The sequence below is a fragment of the Malaya genurostris genome, chromosome 2 (genome assembly GCF_030247185.1).
Source record: "Malaya genurostris strain Urasoe2022 chromosome 2, Malgen_1.1, whole genome shotgun sequence".
In the NCBI taxonomy this organism is placed as follows: Eukaryota; Metazoa; Arthropoda; class Insecta; order Diptera; family Culicidae; genus Malaya; species Malaya genurostris.
This window is the reverse complement of record NC_080571.1, coordinates 194652029-194673877: the sequence shown is the minus strand read 5'-3', so window position 1 is coordinate 194673877 and position 21849 is coordinate 194652029. Positions and strand designations below refer to the sequence as shown.

Below are 21849 nucleotides of genomic sequence, written 5' to 3'. Positions count from 1 at the left end.
AAAAGGGGCTTAAGCATGAGCCCTGAGGAAGACCCATGTAGCTGAATCGTATTGTCGACAAATCACCATGCGCGAAGTACATGTGTTTCTCAGACAATAGATTATGTAAAAAGTTGTTCAAAACTGATGAAAGACCATGCTGATGCAACTTCTCAGATAGGATATTTATAGAAACTGAGTCAAAAGCCCCCTTGATGTCTAGGAAAACTGACGCCATTGGTTCTTTACGAGCAAATGCCATTTGAATTTCTGTTGAGAGCAACGCAAGACAATCGTTCGTTCCTTTGCCCCTGCGGAAGCCAAATTGTGAAAGTAAGCCATTAGTCTCGACCCAATTGTCTAGACGGAAAAGAATCATTTTTTCGAACAACTTGCGGATACAGGAAAGCATAGCAATCGGCCGATACGAATTGTGATCGGAGGCTGGTTTCCCTGGTTTTTGAATGGCGATAACTCTCACTTGTCTCCAGTCGTGTGGGACAATATTACCCGTGAGGAACTTGTTGAATAAATTCAGCAAGCGCCTTTTGGCGGGGTCAGGCAGATTTTTCAACAAGTTGAATTTTAATCCCGGGGCTTTATTGTTACATGACAAAAGTGCAAGTGAGAGCTCTACCATCGAAAACGGTGTTTCGTTTGTATTTGGTGTCGCGGCGCGGGTGATCTTCTGTTCCGGAACAGAGTCTGGACATACTTTTTTAGCGAAATCGAATATCCAGCAGTTGGAGTATTCCTCGCTTTCATTCGTGGTGTTACGATTGCGCATTCGTCGGGCTGTGTTCCAAAGAGTGCTCATAGATGTTTCTTTCGTTAAGCCGTCTATAAACCGACGCCAGTAACCGCGTTTCTTGGCTTTAATCAAGTTCTTAGTTTTAACGTCTAACGCCGCGTAATTCCGGTAATTATCAGGTATTCCATTTTTTCTGAATATTTTATACGCGGAGGCTCTCTCCGCGTTTAAATTTGTGCACTCTTTGTCCCACCACGGGTTGGGAGGACGGATGTTAGTTTTTGCGCCGGGTACACGTTTCGTCTGAACTTGAATCGCAGTATCGAGAATCATGCCAGCCAAAAACGTGTACTCTTCCACCGGAGGAAGTTGTTGAGTTCTTTCAAGTTTCTCAGATCTCGAAGTCGCATAGCTATTCCAATCAATATTTCGTGTGAGGTCATACGAAACATTGATTGTCTTCGATGGTTTTGAGCCGCTGGTGATTGAAATTACGATAGGTAGATGATCGCTACCGTGGGGATCAGAAATTACCTCCCACGTGCAATCCAACCGTAGCGATGTGGAGCAAAGGGATAAATCAAACGCACTTGGTCTTGCTGGTGGTGCAGGAATCCGTGTCATTTCTCCCGTATTCAAGATTGTCATATTGAAGTTGTCGGAAATATCATGGATCATAGCTGATCTGTTATCGTCGTGAAGACAGCCCCATCCCGTACCGTGTGAGTTAAAGTCTCCTAAAATCAACGTCGGTGCGGGAAGGAGCTCTATGATATCACTGAGCCGCCGATGCCCAACCAAGGCTCTAGGGGGAATGTAGATGGAAGCAATACAAAGGTCCTTGCCTTTGATTGTAACATGACATGCGACAACTTCAATACCTGGTATCGAGGGGAGGTTAATTCGATAAAAAGAATAGACCTTTTTATCCCCAAAAGTACTCCTCCGTAGGGATCATCTCGATCCAGGCGAATAATGTTAAAATCGTGGAAGTTTAAGGGTATTTCAGAAGTTAGCCAAGTTTCGCACAATGCAAATGCGTCACATTTCAGATTATTTACTAGAAATTTAAATGAATCTATTTTTGGGATGATACTTCTGCAATTCCACTGTAAAACAGTGATTAGATCCGTGACCTCGGTGGATGATTTAGCCATCGAAGGATACAATCGCTGAGAGAAGGTGCCAATTTGCAGTCAACTGCTTCAAATATGTTTTTACTGTTGGCATGAAAGCAATTAAAATGCTTCTAAGAGGGTTTGAAATATTGAAAGTTGTAAAAATCCAGTCCACAACATCAGAGAACTTGATAAGTCCAGCACCTAGTTGGTTCTCTGGTAGATTTTCTGGGACGCTTGGGGATTTTGTAGTCCCGGGAAGTCGTGGGAATTCCATCTCGGAATTGAGCTTTCCGAGACCAGGAGCTTTTTGCTTCGGTGGTGTGTCCCGATTCCCGTTAGCTGTAACTTTTCGAAGCCCTTCGGAAGACACCTTCGAACCCTTACTAGGTAGCTTATGAGAGGATTTATTGATTCTTTTCCTACAGCTATGAGGGACCGCCGAAGATGGCCCTTCCAAAGGGTCGTCAGAATCGCTCTCGTCAGTTGACAAGCAGGCATATGGGTTCGTTGTCTGTTTAGGAGGGGTGGCACTTTTAAGCATCTCGGCGAAGGAACGCTTGGAGTGCTCCTTTAGGGAACGCTTCATTCGATCACCTCGCAGTTTGTACGCAGGACATGCCATTATGTCATGCGGACCCTCCTTGCAGTAGAGACACTTTTCAGCATCCTTACCGCAAGAGCCATCTGTATGAGCCTCCCCACAGTTACCACAACGTGGCTTATTGCTGCAATGGGTAGCTGTATGCCCAAGCTGTTTGCAATTGGTGCAATTCATTACACGAGGTACGACAGACGAACAGGCAGACGAACTCGGTCCAAGAGGATGAAGTTAGGCAAAGCCGATCCGGCGAAGGTCACGCGATAAGAGTCTGATTGGGGATAAGACTTTGTTCCATCCCCTGCGATCGATACTGAATGCAATCGCTTGCAGTCCAGTATCTTGACGTTCTTAAGTGAGGGGTCCTTAAAACAACCCGCCCCGTACTTAAGAATGTCCTCGCAAGCCAAACTCGAATCGGTGACCACACCGTCGATTTCGACTTCGCGAGCTGGCACGTAGACGCGGTACTCTAGCGTAAAAGGATCCTTTTGTACAAGCTCATTAGCCTGTTTTGAGCTAGTAAACAAGACCTCCGAGAGGAAAAAGCACACTCTTTTGTAATCCGCACAGTAATATCACTTACACCGCTGGAACTGTTTCGATCGATCAAACAATCACCGGCTAACGGTACTGTTTCGATCGTCCGCTCACAACAATGCACTGCTTCAGTATATAATGTGCATGAAACCTATCACAGGAAAAAGCACTATTGTCTATTACACAATAGCGATCTAGTTTTGATCGTCCGGTCACTTTATCACACACGGCACTGGATTTCAACGCTTTCGCAGTAAACACAAAGCACGTCCGATCACTCGGAAGGTTGAAACGGCAATGACTTGATGAGTGTTATCCAGACTCTGCACCGGGCGAAGCAACAATTCGTAAGTGGTTTGCAAAATTTCGTACTTGTCATATGAGCACCGAAGACGATGAACGCAGTGGACGTCCAAAAGAGGCTGTTACCGATGAAAACATGAAAAAAAATCACAAAATGATTTTCAATGACCGTAAAGTGAAGTTGATCGAGATAGCTGACACCCTAAAGATATCAAAGGAACGTGTTGGACATATTATTCACGAATATTTCGATATGAGAAAGCCTTGTGCAAAATAGGGGCCGCGTGAGCTCACAATCGATCAAAAACAACAACGAATTGATGATTCTGAGCAGTGTTTGGAGCTGTTATATCGAAAACCGATTTTCGAAAACCGATTGTTATATCGAAAACTAATTTTGGCAAAAAAATGTGTTTCTATTAAACGATACGAACTTTTCAGTCGAACTGTTATGCAAGCAAAACAGTCTTAAGTAAGAGGCTTAGGAGCGATAAAACTTGAACGCAGACCAAAGAAATACATTTTAATGTTTGAGAGACTGAGTTTCTGAAATCACTTTTCTTTTCTGTGCTAAGTGGAACCTATTGAAAACAAGTTGAAAGTAGTGCTAAGATGAATAATGAAACAAGCACCTTATTCATTTGCATGTTCTAGAAATTAACACATTATAAAGAAGATTCAGTGCCACTGGACACAATTCTCTGCAACTCGTTCGTTAACAAAGCCTTTTGAAGTGATTTCGGACCGTTCGAGTCTAGGTTATAATTCATATTTAAAAGTTCATTTTATTGTTTCTGCCACTTGAAATTCATAACCACCTAAACTTCAGTCATAGCCTGTCGACACATGGAATAAGCTGGGAATACCAGATTCACAGATATTAAACGAACTGTGTTTACAGGGAGCCGACTATTATACTCCACAAATCGGGTTTCGTTCGGGGGGAGGTATAAATATGAATGAAACAAGCACAAGAATAAATGTGCTAGGAAATAGAGTCGCAAATAGAAACTTCTGTCGTTGCTAACGGGGACTGAGAAATGCTTCCTTCCTGCCATGTTTTGTTTGTTCGGGGAACGAGCGAGCGGCAGCTGTAGCAACCAGTTCATGATCCTTTCTTTTTGTATTTCTACTGTTTGGATACAGAAACAGTAGATATCTACCGTGTGCGTGATGATACTTCGATAGTTCTAAAGTTGAACTGATTGTTATGAAGAATCGATGGAATCAAATAAAAATTTAACTGATTATTCAAAGCGAACACACAAAAAGCATCGAAGAGTTTTACTCTTCATAAAACTTTACAATAATCATCGATGTAATCGATATTGTTTGGAAAAAATCTCGCACACGGTACATCATCTCACGCATAACCAAGCTTCGAAACATATTTCGAATACAATGCGGTACATCCTAGCACCGCAAAGCAGGAGCAAGAGTAAACAATTTGGCGGACGGGGGAGCTAGCAGGGATAAGCCAGCTGATGAAGAGAACACTGTGCTATGGGGATTTAAAGTGACCTAGCCTGGCTTGTCGGTGGCTCCCTCGGTTTTGATTACCAGCTGAGAATAAATTACCACAGTATGTACGTATGATTTTATTAGATATTAAACAACTTGGAAGGCAACCAACAGCAGCTTTATCCTTTTCACAGAACAGCGAAAGTCATGTCGTGCAGCGAGGATTTGCACCGATTGAGAATTGCACTATTGTTGCGAAGCAATTATCCTTTCCTGTTAAAATTGTAACATGTTTTGATAGTTGAAATTGGATTTTCACCGCAAAGTTACCATATTTGATCCAGTCAATAGAGAAGGTGAAGTGGTTTTCTGTACTTACGATCCACTTTGATTGATCCATCAGTTTCGCCAAGGGAGTTCTTGACCACGCACTTGTATGTGCCGAAATCATTGATGTCGACTTCCTTTATCGTCAGCTTCATCACCACCTTGTAATTGTTTGCTTCGTGTGTTGTTGGCTCGAACCGTTTGCCTGCAAGCATGTACAAGCAGAAAACAAACATGTTTGAACTACAAAGCAATTGTTGCAGTTGGCAGCACAATATTTCTGGACAATTTAATTGCGACGATAAACCCAAAAGCAAATCATTGTTTCAGGCGAACGTTTCGCTTCTGAATAAAGTAGCAGTTACTTGAGTAGATTTTAGGGGAAGAGGTGGTAAAATGCACTTCTTGAGGGAGTATATCTTAACCATAAAGTATAATCGAGAAAATTTTACAGATGATTGCTTCCTACCATTATTATTTCATCTAATTAAAAATAAATTTGTATACATTAAAAAAAACAGAGTAATGTCTTACACTTCGCAATCTACTGAAATTTACAATAGATTGATTATTTCAGGATTGAAAACAATTTTATCACGTTTTACGTTTCGTCTTCGACTCATCTGTGCGTTAACAGTTGATGTTGAATTCAATTGGTCTATCAGTCGTATCTTGTTTTGTTCGTGACGTCGGTTCAGATATTATACTTTGGTGCAAACACGCAAAGCGATTTGCGAATAACATCAACTTTACGTCTGCTTAGCAGATTATCCTGAAATGCTAATTTGCGCTAGCAGTTCAACATGAACTGCTAACGCACTGATGGGTCGAATACAAAAAGGAAAACAAGATACAATAATTAATAATTTGATAAATAGATAATGATTTATAGAAGCATGTAATCCTACAAGTTATGTGTAATTATGCCCTAATCAATAATAGAAGAACTCTCAAAATTTAGTTACAAGTTTCTAATCTGTATTTGGACGGAATTAAAATATCGGAAGAAATATACACGGAATTATAAACAATGGAGGAAAGACTTAAAAGAAGACACACTACGCTTCCTAAACAGTTAAAAAACATTTTTTTATTTGACATCTTGTAAGATGCACATAAATGGAGCGTCGTATTTCAAACAAATTTATATTCAAGAACATGTAAAATTGTGTGATTTGAAAATTACAAAGCTTGAAATCGGGAGAAATAAAAAATAAAACATCAATACCAACAACACGGCTTGAACCGAGAAACATTAGATCACAAAGCATGCCAGTTAGTCGACTGAGCCGAATATTGCGTCATTTGACAAATTTTATGAATGACATTGTTTGTAGAATTACGTCACCTATGAAATTCATACCTTTTTTGTATACCTCGTATGCGGGAGAGCAAGAACGCGTGACACACAGATAATCTTTTATTTTAGCTCAATTTAAGCTTTTAACTGTAATTTTTTTCTAATTTAGATAATAATTTATATTTTTTCATATGAATCGGTAGTCTTTTTGAAATTTTATGCATTTTCAGGTAATAGTGCTTTTAGCCCTATCAGAGGAAAATGGAGGTAAAAATAAAAATTTAACATAAGTCTCAAATACTCACAACTCTATTTCTCGTTAAGTTAAGTAAGCAATAAAATCCAGCTAGGCTAAAATTTTTATCTAATTTGCATATAATTATAAGTCTGAGTCAAGGGGAGGACGCTTAGAACAATGTGCCAATCACACATTAACACAATGCGTTGGTGCATTTATCAATATTGGCACTTTCGTTTTCATACAGTTGCGGCACACAACCCAAGTAGCACATGTAACTGTTTCATAAAAAAAATAAAATAAAACAGATGCTGCATAATGGTCGCCTGAAAAACACGACGAAACAAGTCGTATTATGATGGTGACAATGGAGTCAAAATAATGTTACGAATTGACATCTCATCACACTAAGTTACAATAAGTTCCAACGTAACTTTTCGGTAATCTAACTCTTACGACGTGCTCGCATTGACTGTTTTTAGTCGCCAATTGTTCACCGTAACAAAATGTGACAATGAAAAAGTAACACACTACAAGACAAAGTTAAGTAATGGTTTCATAACGGTTACCGTATTCGTTTTCTTTGTTGCAAGAAATACAATTACAGTGTCGGTTGAAAGCTTCCGTACATGATCCCAAACAATAATATTAAAACAATAAGTAAACTAAGAAGAAAATTCTTTCAATTTAAAAATATTGGCTAAATTTAAATCTGCGCTTATACGCAAATTTGTTGCCGGTACATGTGCGAAGCAAACTTGTTTCGTTTTGGGAAGTACATTCTCTCTACCAGAGAGAATATTTCTACACTTTGTTTAAAAAGGATTGAATTCTATATTTTAACTCTGATTATCGGATGTCAATTTTTGGTCGTGAATGTTGAATGGGAAAAACATCAACAAATTGTTACTTCACATGAGCTAATATTTTCTGTTTCATTGTGACTGATGTGCGTGCTGAATCAAATCAAATTTTTGTTGCTGAGAAGCTGTTTGGCAACCCTTGATAAGTCGCACAAGCTCCGCCTCTTACGCTTTTCAGGTTACATAGCAGTTATAATGCACGTTGCAAAGTCTTCTACTTGTTCCATGAATCTGTGTCATATAAGTTACTGTCATTGAAGTGTAATAACGTGTGCTACTTGGGAAAAGGCTCAGTTTTGACAAGTAGCTGTTTCATGGGGCTCAAAGTGGCACACTTAGGCTCACAGTATATCACGTGTTTTTTAGAGGCACAATATAGTTTGTGTTAAGCGACTCTTTCCTTGGTCTGAGTTCTTTAGTTTTTGGTTTAAGTTTTATTTTTTCACATCAGAATCATGTTTGTAATACTCGCATTCGTTTTATATAATTGCTTCCTTAAAATTGTCTTGTCTACACTCTTAATCATTTTCTGCCACTCACTTCGTTAATTACATCGAGGAAAGTACGGGCAAATAAAATAGTACTGATGTCTTGAGTGGCGATTTAACCCTAAATGACCATTATCTGAATTGGTAAATACATGCAAACACTGTAAATGTGTTGTAATTAGTAATAGATTTACGTCTGCTTAGAGGTCTATTTTGAACTGTTAGGTGGCGTATCAGTTCCAAAAAAAAAGTATTACGTACTGACGAGTCGAAGACGAACGTATAGGTAACGTTCTGAAAACTGTGAATTATTTGCAGTTTTATTCTATTTCTGCATCCCAATTTTATCAATCATTTAATTTTTCTTCCGAAGCTAGTTACCGTTAGTAAACTACTAAATATAGAACCTATCTTTGAATAAAACAGGCTAAAGTATGAAAGGCTTGAAGATCAACCACTATCAATTGAATATTATAATACACACAAAAAAAACTAGAATTTAACAGGTGACCTACACAGAAAGAAATAATGAAATTTATACGATATGTAAATCAATAGTAACATGGAATAGACATGGGTTGAATCGAAATTTTGATTGAAAACCTTCATCGATGCAAAACTAAATTGAATTGCATTGAATTTTCAATGAATATAACTGTATCTTTCAGTTAACGCTTATTTTGCGATTAAATTGTATTGAAACGTACAGAATTGTTAAGTAATTTTATGTTTAATTACCTGCCCCAAATATGTGCATGAAAATAGATGTAAATTTACAAAATATTTTTATCTGTGTAGTCCCGCAAGTGCATGAATTTATATGCACCACTTGCCCGTCAAGCAGATGTGTCCTTCTGACGCTCAGTCGATTAACGGACGTACTTTTGGATCCAATGATTCTGGATTCTAGTCGCCGCTCTCGCTATTAGTATTTTTTAAATGAATTTCATGTACATGTTCGTTGAACGTAAATTTGCGTGAACTGCGACGTTCATTTTATGTGCATCTTATAAAATGAGAAATCACAAGATTTTTTCCGAAGTGTTTACCTACTTATAGTAACGATTTTAAATACAACTCAGCAATTATCGCTCGTCGTATAATTGTGTTGGTTGTAATAGGTAAAAGGATTTTTTCATCGCGATCGACATTTAAAAGTTTTCGTTTCGGTAACAGAAATTTAGTAATCCAATCTTCATGAAAGGAGTAAGAGAGATGGAATGAGCTCTCTGTCGTTCGTAGAGACCGCAAGCTTATTAGTTTCATACAATACAACATGCCCCAATTCCTGAAATTTTCCAAATTCTTATTTAGTGTGCTCTATTAGGCAAAGTTATACTTGATCAAGTTTGAATTAGAAACAATAGCGGAATCTCCATTGAGAGTAGCATTAAATGAAGTCCTAGAAAATACAATATGAAAAATCAAGAGGTACGTAGCGTTTATCCGTCCATGGCTGTTGATGATGTCCACTCTCAACGGGATAGCAGTCAACAGTCAACAAAAGGTAGAGATAGCTTTCCATTGTCCTGTTCAGGAATGCTGTAATATGTCAACCTACTTAATATTTTTTCTGTATGTCAACAAGCCACTTCTTCATTCTGGAGCTCATCCAGAATGGAACTATAATGGATCTAGCGTTGCTTCGACCTCGTTATAACCCTGTCACTGGGAGATTGAATGGACGACAAAATTATTTTTGCAAGCTACCCAAAATACGAACAAAACATTAGGTTATACGTTGAGGCTGGTTCCCGAATGCTTTTTCCTTTCCGCTTTTCTTCATTCTTGATTGAATAACAAGATGATGATTTTGTCACAATTTTTCTCGTTATCAGATTTTGTCCATGCTTATTATTTTCATCCGTTTGACTTTGTTTCGTTACGCTTAGTCGCCAATTTGCTAGTCCTGTTGTGTACCAGCAACAGAAAATAATTCTAGCGTTTCATTTCCCCTCCCCAGTCAGTCTGTTATTTAGTCAGTACCGAGAGTCTCTGGAAGGCAGTGGGTAGGAAAATATTAATGATGGATGTTGTGCTCGGGGTTCAAGAGTGCAAGAATGGGGACGAAATGGTCAGATACTGGACCTGGTACTACAGCAGGAAGTCAGATACGATTCATTGAAATTGCGCTTGGAAACCTGCGTGACTTTCCCACCGACGCATGGATGATGATTATGTATGATGGTGAATTTTTCATGTTGTGAGTGTAAAAGATTGATCTTACTGACTTACTCACCTTGCGTTATGATTGTATCATTCTTCATCCAATAATTGATTGATCTGGGAAATGCTTCGGAGTTGCATTCAAGCGTCAATCGTTGACCGAGAGCAGCTCCCACCAGCTGATCCTGTATCCAAATCATGGGTGGAACTGTGAATGACAATTACAAAAAGTACGTTATACGGACGGTTATATTATGCAACAAACATCCGATACACTTACAGTGTACAATCAGCATTACTCGCTTGCTGACTGACGGGGGGATGCCATTGGAAGCTATACACAAGTATGCACCCATATTCAATCGATTTACACGAGCGATGGAAAATACTGAAGTGTTCAAGCTGGAAGCTACAACGGTAAAAATATGGCAATCTCACAGGGGCTCGGATCATGAAATCAAATTTCAACAACTACCTCCCGAAGTGATTGGTTCATTGCCTTCCCTGCGCCACATTATAGTTGGTTGAGGAGAGCCAGAAGCTGCACACTTTAGTGTCACGTTGCTACCCTCTCGTACTACCATATCCGTGCTGGTCGGGTAATCCAGAATGTTTGGTGGAACTGTGAGCCAATGGTTCAATAGTAAATAAGCAAAACAGGTGAATAAACTCGCACATCGAACACTCACCAACGACATTAAGGAAGCCAATCTGATTTCGCATTGGATCGGTATTGACTTGGCACATATACCAGCCCTTGTCCGATTCCTTAACATCTTTTATCCGCAGCACCCATTTCCGCCCTTCAACGTGCGTTATCGTCATTCGGTGATTCTTAGTTATCACATGAGTTTGAATCGTCAGGATAGTCTGGGTGTCCACCCTCAGCCAAGCGACCTGCGTGAAATCGTTTTAGCACATTATGTATTGTTTTTTTCTCAAGTCTCGTCAGGATTTACCTTATATGTTTGTAAGTTATCAATCACGCAGATCAATATTGCTTCTCTTCCGAGTGCTACCGTCAAATTCTGGATGGGCTCTCCGAACTTTGGCAAATCTGGAAGAAAAAGAAATACACTTTGTGATCAATCTCAATAATGCAATTCGTAATATTTCACAGTCAGTAATGGGAATTTCTAGGAAATTTCGTTGAAAATGTCGACCTTGAACAATTGAAAATTAAGTTATATGCACCTATGGTGTGATTGAAATTCGATCTAAAATATCTTGTATTAATTCACTTAATGGTGTACTGATGCCTCTCTCAAATAACTCATAATTTCAAATATTTTTACATTTACATTTACATTTAAGCGAACGATCGATCTCGGTATGGTCCGACTTTGTCAATACGAAGTATAAATTGACTCCCACCCCCATCCGCCAAAGGGGGATGCAACCTGTAGCTCATCATCCAAAGCCTAAGGCTCATATAACTCATAATTTCAAATATCTTACTATGAGATTCTTTAAAGTACTTTTCTTTGACTGTTTAATAAAAATCAGCTCTTTTAATTTCATTATTATGTGACAAGGAAAATAGATATAGAGATAGAGATTCTGTTTTTGTCTCTTTCGCATCCTAAGGGGGACCATCAGCGTCATTATCTATTTGATGATCACAACTGACGTGTGCTCGCAGCAGTGACGATTATGATCACGCACACAATATATTGAAGGACAAATCAGCTATATAGCTATGGATTCGAGTCCCGTCTCTGCGGTAGATTTTTCGCGGCTTTCATAGTTGTATTTGTGTGTCATTTTTCTAAACTGTTTTTTTCGGTAGATATTGATCAATTTTAAAACAAGCCCCGAGGTAGACCGCCGGAGGCTCCGGTTCGGGATGTGTTGGCGAGTTGGGATAGTTCATATATGCTTCTCATATACCAGTACCTCAAACACATTAATATACAAGTATAATCTGTAATATCAGCAAGAAAGTTCCCCCTATTCGTCGATGATTTCTCAACTGTGGCTAAGAGTATTCTTCACCTACTGGTTCGACACTAACATCCGCTCGAGTCTCCCGATCCCTAGTCCCTGTCCACTATCTTCATTTGAACTAACAAGATCTTTTTTGTCACTAACTTTTGCGCTCCCGTTTCCCCCGTCTCTTCACCATCTCGATGTCAACTAACTAGATCTATGTCGTTTTTAGTCATTTCGTTCTCCTGTCCCCTTCTTCCACTCCCTTTTTACACAACATTTACTGCTCTATGCATTTTTCTATCTCTTCGGCAACATCATCATCATCATCATCGCCCACGGGAATCTGCTCCAGTCGACAACCAACATACGGGCCACCCGCCGGGTCTTCGTAGCCTGGGAGCGTTTCCCGTCCCCACACGGACCGAAGGATGCGGCGAACATAGATATTTACCAACATCATCTGGAAGATTCTCATGCTGTATCCATTTCACCAGCCACTGCCGATCGCCAGCTGAAGGTTGGATCTGTCAGAGTAGACCACTGCGACCCCAATACATTATTATCTAATGATACTATCGTAGTTTTAAGTTAGTCGTTAATTAAAATTAGAAAATACCATTGGCTTAAGCAGTGTGTCTTTAAAAAAGTTATATTATTGAAAAAAAAAATTAAAACAAGCTCAAGGCGGTTTATTAGTTATCAACTAACACAACCTACGGAATTGCATCATTGATCTGAATGACTCCAATTATGGAACCGACAGTCAGATCCGAATGAAGTTCAATAGCGTTTGATGAGATCATAAGACCAAGAGTTCTTATTATTCTGAAATTGTGAGAATCGCTTGATCTTGAAAAATTATACACATAGTTAAAAGGATTTTGTTATTTCACCGGAGTCGTTCTAAAAATTGGTATGAACTTATCAGCCTGTATGGCACAAAAAAAGGCCTTTTAGTTGAATCTAAGCTTGTGAAAACCGGCTCAGTCGTTTGAGAAAGAATTGACTGTAATTCTGGAATCGGAAGTATAATTCGAATAAAATTCAGCTTCTTGAAGATGTTTGCTATGTTTGTCGGACATGTATCTGTACCTTTTTTAAGAATCATTAATTTATATAATAATTTGAATTTTTATTACACATAATGTTGAATGATATTAGTTTCAGTATTGTATTTACCTTTTGAAAAGTCATTTCATAGATTTAAATGAAAGGGCTTGTAATTTCATACAAAAGTTCCTGAATTCCATTTAAATCAGACTTCTGGTTTCGGAACTACAGTGTGATTAGTGTAAAAAATTTAAATTCTAACTACATATTCACTTCCCTCAGATGGCGTGACCGATTTTCACTAACGTGAACGGTCTTATGGTTTCCTACAAAACTCCTGAATTTCATCCAAATCTAATTTTTGGTTCCGGAGTTACAGGGTGAAGAGTATTGAAATTTTATACCGTCGCTTAAAGCTAAACAAACGTGTCGAAAGAGCTAAAAAATGTGTAAAAAAATCTTAACAAGTCTCAAAATTCATTCAGTAAAAAGTGTTCAAGCAGACAGGTTGTGTTACTGGCTTGTGAGTTAACGGCTATCACCGAGTCAAGGCAACTTTAGCTGCAGGTAAACAAAACCTACCTGCGCCTATTGCAAACGCAGCAAAAGCTGGTGTACAGCCAATATTCGGGGCGTTCCCGACTTGGAAGTAATCGAAGAAGGCCATCCCATTCATACGCACAGATGTGAAGAGTCACAGAGGTGCGAACGCATAGAAGTGCTCAGACACAGTGGTGCGGAGACGAAGGGGTGTAAAGGCACAGAGGTGCTAGGGCGCATCAGCGCAAAGCCGCAAAGACAACCACCAGGTATCAGTTCGTATGGCGTACAGTACCGGTTGCGGTGGACAGAAAGAAGCATTATCGTGTGGTGCTATACAAGAAGCATTACACTTAATCGTCAACAAGAGCTACAACGCTGTATCTAAGGCCAGGTACAGGCAGCGTACAGACCAAGCTCAGCGAAGACCACGACGGCAGAGCAACGGAGATAGAAGACAGCAAATTTAAAATAGTTGGAGCGAGCTTCATGCCGAGTACCTGTGGAAAACAGAAAGCGACTAACAGGTAGATCTATAATTTTATTTTATTTCACTTTAAAGAATATTCTCGTTTATATAATTCAGTTGAGATCAATTATTTAAACATATTTATGTAATGGATGATCTAATGGATGAGAATCCAGGAGATCCATCTCTGCCACCAGGCGAAAATTTAACGGTTCCTAACTCGCAGAGAACGAAGTTTTATAATAAAACTTCTGCGGGCCCATGGATAGTATATTTTCGGCGAAAAATGAAGGCATTAAATTTATTTTATATATCTAAAGAATTGACATCACGATTTCCCGCTACCAAAGAGATAGTAAGAGTCCATAAAGACAAGATCCGCGTTGTAGTCGATTCCTTAAAGCAGGCTAACGAGATTGTTGTTTGTGAATTATTTACCCGCGAATATCGCGTATATATTCCTTCGAAAGACGTTGAAATAGACGGTGTTATCACCGAAGCGGGTCTTTCGGTTAAAGAGTTGCTTGAGCATGGAGTTGGACGTTTTTTTTTTTTTTTTTTTTTTTGTTTCCATTATAGAGGCTTTAACATCTTAGGTCATTCGCCTCTTCGGACCAGAAAATCTTTCTGACCCTATGTGCGGGGTTGGGAATCGAACCCAGGCGGAGGTGGACGTTTTAAAAACTCTATGCTTGAGGGAGTACGGATACTCGAGCATCTTTCGAGAAAGGAAACAAAACTTATCGACCTTCAGATTCGTATCGAGTAACATTTGCTGGATCTGCCTTGCCTAGCCATGTCCACATCGATAGAGTTCGCCTTTCTGTTCGGTTTTTAATACCAAATGTTATGAATTGCACGAACTGCAAAAAATTTTACCACACAGCTACTTACTGTAGTAATAAGTCGAAATGTACAAAATGTCAAGGGCCTCATAAGGATAATCTTTGCGATAAAGATATTGAAAAATGTGTTTATTGTGATGTCCTCATGATGATCTTTCAGTATGCGCTGCATTTAAATTGCGTAAGGACAAAATGAAACTTTCTTTAAAAGCACGGTCTAAGCGCACATATGCGGAAATGCTCAAAACTATCATTTATATCCCACCTTTGGAATCCGAAAACGGTTTTTCAAACCTGGCGGAACCAGAGGAATCTGACTCTGACGGAAATAGTGAAGATACCTCGTTTGTCACTCCTCAAGGGTCTGTTAAGAGGAGATTATCAAACCACAAAATATCAAAAAAGACACCTAAAATTACACCTTCAAAAAAAGATCCCCGTGTTAAATCTAAAAAGCCAAATTTAAAACCAAAAACTGTGCCTCCTGGTTTGTCAAATTCACAAACCAATCCAGGAACTAGCACAAGAAAAGACAATAATCCAGTGGGCTCCGTTTCACAGCCACCATCAGGATTACTGAAATTTTCGGAAATTGTAGAATGGATTTTCGCAGCATTCAATATTTCGGAACCCCTAAAGACTATCATAACGGCATTCCTTCCAATAGCTAGAACTTTTTTGAAACAGTTATCAGCTCAATGGCCAGCTCTTTCAGGTTTTGTATCATTTGATGGATAATTTATCATCCGCCGCAAATGATTCAATCACTGTCCTGCAGTGGAATTGTCGAAGCATCATGCCAAAACTTGATTCATTTAATGTTTTGTTGAATAGTCAAAAATGTGATGTATTTGCTTTGTGCGAAACATGGCTTACATCGAACATAGCCTTAAATTTTAATGACTTTAACATTATACGTCTCGATAGAGACTCTCCGTATGGTGGAGTGCTTTTAGGAATTAAGAAATGTTATTCCTTTTATAGATTAAACATTTTTTCGACTTCTAGTATAGAAGTTGTTGCTTGTCAAATAAACATTAAAGGAAAGGACATTTGCATTGTCTCGGTATATATTCCTCCAAGAGCTCAAGTTGAACAGCGACAGCTTAATGAAATTGTCGAAGCCCTTCCTGCCCCACGTTTGATTTTAGGAGATTTAAATTCCCACGGTATGATGTGGGGTTCAGTTTACAATGATAGCAGATAATCTTCAATATATAATATTTGCGACAATTTCAACATGACAGTATTGAATATGGATAGCATGACACGGATTCCAAGACCTCCTGCACGTCCAAGTGTATTAGATTGCACCTGGAAAGTATTTCCTGATTTACACGGTAGTGATCATTTACCAATCATCATCTCAATTAGCAGTAACAAATGTATTGATAATTCAGTTAATATTCCATATGATTTGACAAAAAATATTGACTGGATTAAATTCCAAAGTAATATGTCAAGTATCTTAAATTCCATGGAAGAGCTCCCCCACTTGAAGAATATGACTTCCTCGTTTGTTCGATACTGGAGGCCGCTGAACAAGCACAAACCAAACGATTTCTTGGCCCATCGTCTATCAGAAGACCTCCAAATCCTTGGTGGGACAAAGAGTGCTCAGATGCTAAACACGCGAAACAAAATGCTTTCAAGACGTTTTTAAAACGAGAAGGAGGAACTCCTCAGAATTTTGAAAGATTCTTGGTTTTAGAAACCAAGTACAAGAACATACTTCGGGTCAAGAAATGCTACAATTGGAGACATTTTGTGGAAGGTTTGTCAAGAGAAACCTCAATGAGCACTCTTTGGAATATGGCCAGACGAATAAGGAATCGTAACGTAGGAAATGAGAGTGAAGAGTACTCGAATCGATGGATATTTGATTTTGCGAGGAAAGTTTGTCCAGATTCTGTTCCTACGCATAGCATTATTAGGGAGTCTTCTTCAAATGAAGATTCCATTGATAGTCTCTTTTCAATGATGGAATTTTCCATAGCACTCATGTCTTGTAACAATAACGCTCCTGGGTTGGACAGAATAAAATTCAATTTGGTGAAGAATCTGCCTGACCTCGCAAAAAGACGTTTGTTGGAATTGTTCAACAAGTTTCTTGAGCAAAATATTGTTCCATCTGACTGGAGACAAGTGAAAGTTATCGCCATTGAAAAGCCGGGGAAACCAGCTTTTAATCACAACTCATATAGACCCATTGCAATGTTGTCCTACATCAGAAAATTGTTCAAAAAAATTATTCTTCGACGTCTCGACACTTGGGTCGAGACGAAAGGTTTGTTGTCAGATACCCAATTTGGCTTCCGTAGAAATAAAGGGACGAATGATTGCCTTGCATTGCTTTCGTCAAACATCCAAATTGCCTTCGCTCAAAAACAACAAATGGCCTCTGTATTTTTAGACATTAAAGGATCATTTAATTCAGTTTCCATTGATGTTCTTTCAGACAAGCTCCACCAACATGGACTTCCAGCGGTTATAAATAATTATTTGCACAACCTTTTGTCAGAGAAGTGCATGTATTTTTCACATGGCGATTTGGCAACATTCAGAATTAGCTACATGGGTCTCCCGCAAGGCTCATGCCTCAGTCCGCTCCTGTATAATTTCTATGTAAACGACATTGACAACTGTCTCGTAACTCCATGTACATCAAGACAATTGGCAGATGATGGCGTGGTTTCAGTTACTGGATCCAAAGCTATTGATCTGCAAAAACCATTGCAAGATACCTTAGATAAATTGTCCGTTTGGGCTGTTCATCTTAGTATCGAATTCTCTACGGAGAAAACAGAGCTGGTCGTCTTTTCAAGAAAGCATGATCCTGCGCAACTTTAGCTTCATATGATGGGAAGAATGATCCAACAGGTTTTGACTTTCAAATACCTCGGGGTGTGGTTTGATTCCAAATGCACGTGGGGAGGACACATTAGGTATCTGATAACAAAATGCCAACAAAGAGTAAATTTTCTTCGAACAATAACAGGGTCTTGGTGGGGTGCTCATCCGCAAGATCTAATAAAGTTGTATCAGACAACGATACTTTCAGTGATGGAATATGGATGCGTTTGCTTTCGTTCCGATGCAAATTCTAATATTATCAAACTGGAGCGAATTCAGTTTCGTTGTTTGTGAATTGCTTTAGACTGCATGCATTCGACACATACAATGAGTCTTGAAGTTCTGGCGGGAGTTCTTCCATTGAAGGATCGTTTTTGGGAGCTTTCGTCGCGACTGCTAATAAGATGTGAGGTACTGAATCCCCTAGTTATTAATAACTTCGAAAGGCTAGTTGAGCTTCAATCTCAAACAAGATTCATGACAGTATATTTTAACCATATGTCACAGGAAATCAACCCTTCAAGATATATTCCTATCCGTGTCAGCCTACTAAATGTCCCTGACTCAACTTTATTTTTCGACACATCCATGCAGCGTGAAGTGCGTGGAATCCCGGAACACATACGTTCGATGGAAATCCCAAAAATATTTGTAGTATGTTCAGGCATATTGACTCTGAGAAAATGTTTTACACGGACGGATCGCGAATTGAAGAAGCGACAGGGTTTGGTATGTTCAACAATAATGTTCCGGCTTCATTTAGGCTTCAAGAACCTGCATCTGTTTATATAGCAGAGCTAGCAGCAGTTCATTATAGTTCGAGTGTAATCGTCACATTATCTCCAAACCATTATTTCCTCTTCACAGATAGTCTGAGTGCAATTGAAGCCATTCGCTCAAACGCTGCTGGCAAGAATGAACCGTTTTTTTTGGGCAAAATAAAACAGTGTCTGAACGACATATTGAATAGTAATAATTATCAAATCACAATAGTTTGGGTCCCGGCTCATTGCTCCATTCCAGGCAATGAAAGAGCCGATAGTTTTGCCAAACGTGGTGCTATTGAAGGTGAAATTTATGAGCGACCGATTGCTTTCAACGAATTTTATAGCGCGACTCGCCAAAGAACACTTGCCAGCTGGCAAGCTTCTTGGGATAAAGATGATCTGGATCGGTGGATGCACTCAATTATTCCTAAAATATCGACAAATGCATGGTTCAAGGAGCTGGATGTGAGTAGGGACTTCATTCGTTTGATGCCCAGACTCATGTCCAATCACTACACGTTAGATGCACATCTCCTTCGAATTGGACTTTCCGAAACTAATCATTGTGCTTGTGGCAAAGGCTATCGCGATATTGATCATGTCGTTTGGACATGCGTGGAGTATCGTGATGTCAGATCTCAACTAATAAATTCCTTGCGTACCCAAGGTAGACTATCCAATGTCCCAGTTCGCGACATTCTTGCTTGTCGTGACCTTTCTTACATGAAACTTCTTTATCATTTCATAAAAACAATTGAAGTTTCAATTTAATAATTGACCCTTTTGAGGGTTAGTTCTGACTCCTACTGCGTCCATAAGTTCATCCAATAGCAAGATTTTAGTAAAAATGATGTGCTGATACAAACAAACTCAAAATAGGTTATGATATCAACAACAAAATGTATAAAAATTTCAGCTTATTTTATAATTTATAGCAGTTAATCGCTTGGTTCAAATAATGTTCTTAAGTAGATTTAATAATAAATAACGAAATAGCTAATATGATATTTAAAAAATAAGAGGAATATGTTTTATTAAACTCAAATCGCTGTGACTATATTAGTATTATATTAGGTTAAGAATTCTATGTAAAAGTGATGATACGGCGAAGAAAAACTTATGTAAATTGCCTTAAGAAATAAATGTATTTATGGAAAAAAAAGTCTTAAAATTGGCATGATTTGTCATTTATCGATGGTTAATTCCAATAGAAGGTCAAACAAAGCAGTTTCCGATTCCAGAAGCACCGGAAATAGTGGAGCGGTTTTATTTTATAGGTTGTAATAGTTGACGCAGAACCAAAATTCTTTGTATTCTTTTAAGAAGCAAAGAAAATTATTTTGAAAAATACCAAATTATTGTGTGAGATAATATGAATTATATGAGAAAGACACCATTACACTACTAGGTAGATAAAAAATGTTCTTACTGTTGCCGGTACCGTTACAACCGAAACCATTTCAACTAACAAAACCTGCATATTAGTCAAGTTACGCAGAGTTTTAGCAACAAGATCTTGAATCCTAAAATTTTTAACACCCTTCACCCTAGAATTCCGGATCCGCAAGTTGGATCTGAATAAATTTACATAGCAAACATAGGTTCAGAAAATCTATTATTTGAATATAAATTTGGAAGAATCTGCCTGATCGGTTCCGATAAATCGAAGTGCGCTTTATTTTGGGGTATTTGCTCAACCGGTATTACAGAAACGGTGTTGTTAAACAATTTTGAAAATTCCGCTTCTTTTTGCTGGGCACTCATAAAAACTACCATTGACATTGAAATTTTGAAAGTCGAATTCCGTTCAAACCAGTTCAGTTATTTTCGAGAGAAGTTAGTACAAAAAATGTTACACATCTTTTTAAGCGCCAAATCTTCTAGTGACTACTGCTTAGTAAAAGCTGATGCTCATCATTCCCATTCATCCCATTGGCATTCTAATGCACGGTGGAAATGATTTACTTTTCTCTAGCATGATGTTTGTACATTGTCACTATTTCGGTTAATCACGAAGTGTTCCTACGGCCGTTCTACTACAGTGCAGCCTTAACGAGTTTTATTTTTTTGTTCTCATTTGTTTAATTTTCCCTGAACACCAGTTACCATTTATGACTCACAGAAAAATACCCAATAGACAGAATCTTTCGGACAATCAACGCCTGATTCCACATTTAGTACGTCATCAATTCGTAAATCAGAGGCTAGCAACTGTAGATGCAAAACCAGATTGAAAACGTGCAAAGATTTTCTCCGTGCTAAGAAAGTTCAGCAGGTTGGCGAGAAATTGAAAAGTTTCACTTCTGTCTGTTTTTCACCGGGATGAGCGTCCTGAACTTTGCCAAAAGGAATGCTAAATAGACCAGCTAAGTGCATGCATTTTTACCTTTCTGGCGGTGGTCGTTTTCCTTAGAGTAAGATAGCGAACTCCTCGCGTAACTTTACCGCATGTGATTCTTTCAATCCGGGGCGAATAAGTGCAAAATGAGCGCCAAGTGAGAAACACACCGAAAAACTTAAGGTACAATAATGCAGGGAACCCCCCACACAGCGCCCCACATCGAATGAACGAACCAGAGCAATTAAGTTTTTAACCTAGATTTTCGTAAACTAAGCACGTAATCCGTTGAAAGTTATGCAAATTAACGTTATAGAGAAAGTTTTGTTCCATCACCGGGTACTAGTTTCATCAGGGTAGATTTGATGCCAAACCGGTTAATAGGACAAGAAGAAAATGATGCTAGCCAGAGCTAAGTTCATCCCTGGAGCATTTACATGAAAAGGACCGGTTCATTTCCTTTATACTCTTCGGTTCACGGGACTCGCAGTATACGTATACAGAGGGGTAGATTTTCCCCGTCGCTCTTTATTTTTCCTATCAAGTCAGGAAAAGTTATAACGAGGTATTGAAGATAAAAATCAGCATACGTTTTCAGTTTTTTGTGTAAAACTGATTGAATGAAAATTGATTCCGTTTAAGTACGAGTTCAATGATGGAAATGAAAACTAATCTAGGCGGGAAATTCTTGCTCACGGACATTTGTTTAATTGTTCGCTTTCAATGTGTATAAAGTTTCAAAGTGTTTTTTGTTGTTATTGAGCTAAGCAAAGAGATCGATGAAATTCCTCAGGAAAGTGTTTTATTCTTTACTTTATATTGTTTCGTGAGCATCATTCTAATTTTTGTTTGTTTGATATTATAATTATTCTGCTGGTAGATATAGTTCCAAATATATTCGAAATTATTCATCACAAATA

The 21849-nt window shown here is 38.7% G+C and overlaps 1 protein-coding gene across 1 annotated transcript in view; it reads right to left on the bottom strand.

The window, feature by feature from the left end:
• Nucleotides 1–21849, bottom strand: part of LOC131433092 (lachesin-like) — a 76748-nt gene that overhangs the window by 15782 nt on the left and 39117 nt on the right. The window contains exons 3-8 of the mRNA XM_058599880.1: nucleotides 11095–11192; nucleotides 10825–11032; nucleotides 10611–10757; nucleotides 10416–10544; nucleotides 10209–10343; nucleotides 5133–5285 (exon numbers count right to left, since the gene is read on the bottom strand). Of these exons, the coding sequence (XP_058455863.1) occupies nucleotides 5133–5285; nucleotides 10209–10343; nucleotides 10416–10544; nucleotides 10611–10757; nucleotides 10825–11032; nucleotides 11095–11192 (870 nt within the window). The remainder of the gene's footprint in view (nucleotides 1–5132; nucleotides 5286–10208; nucleotides 10344–10415; nucleotides 10545–10610; nucleotides 10758–10824; nucleotides 11033–11094; nucleotides 11193–21849) is intronic.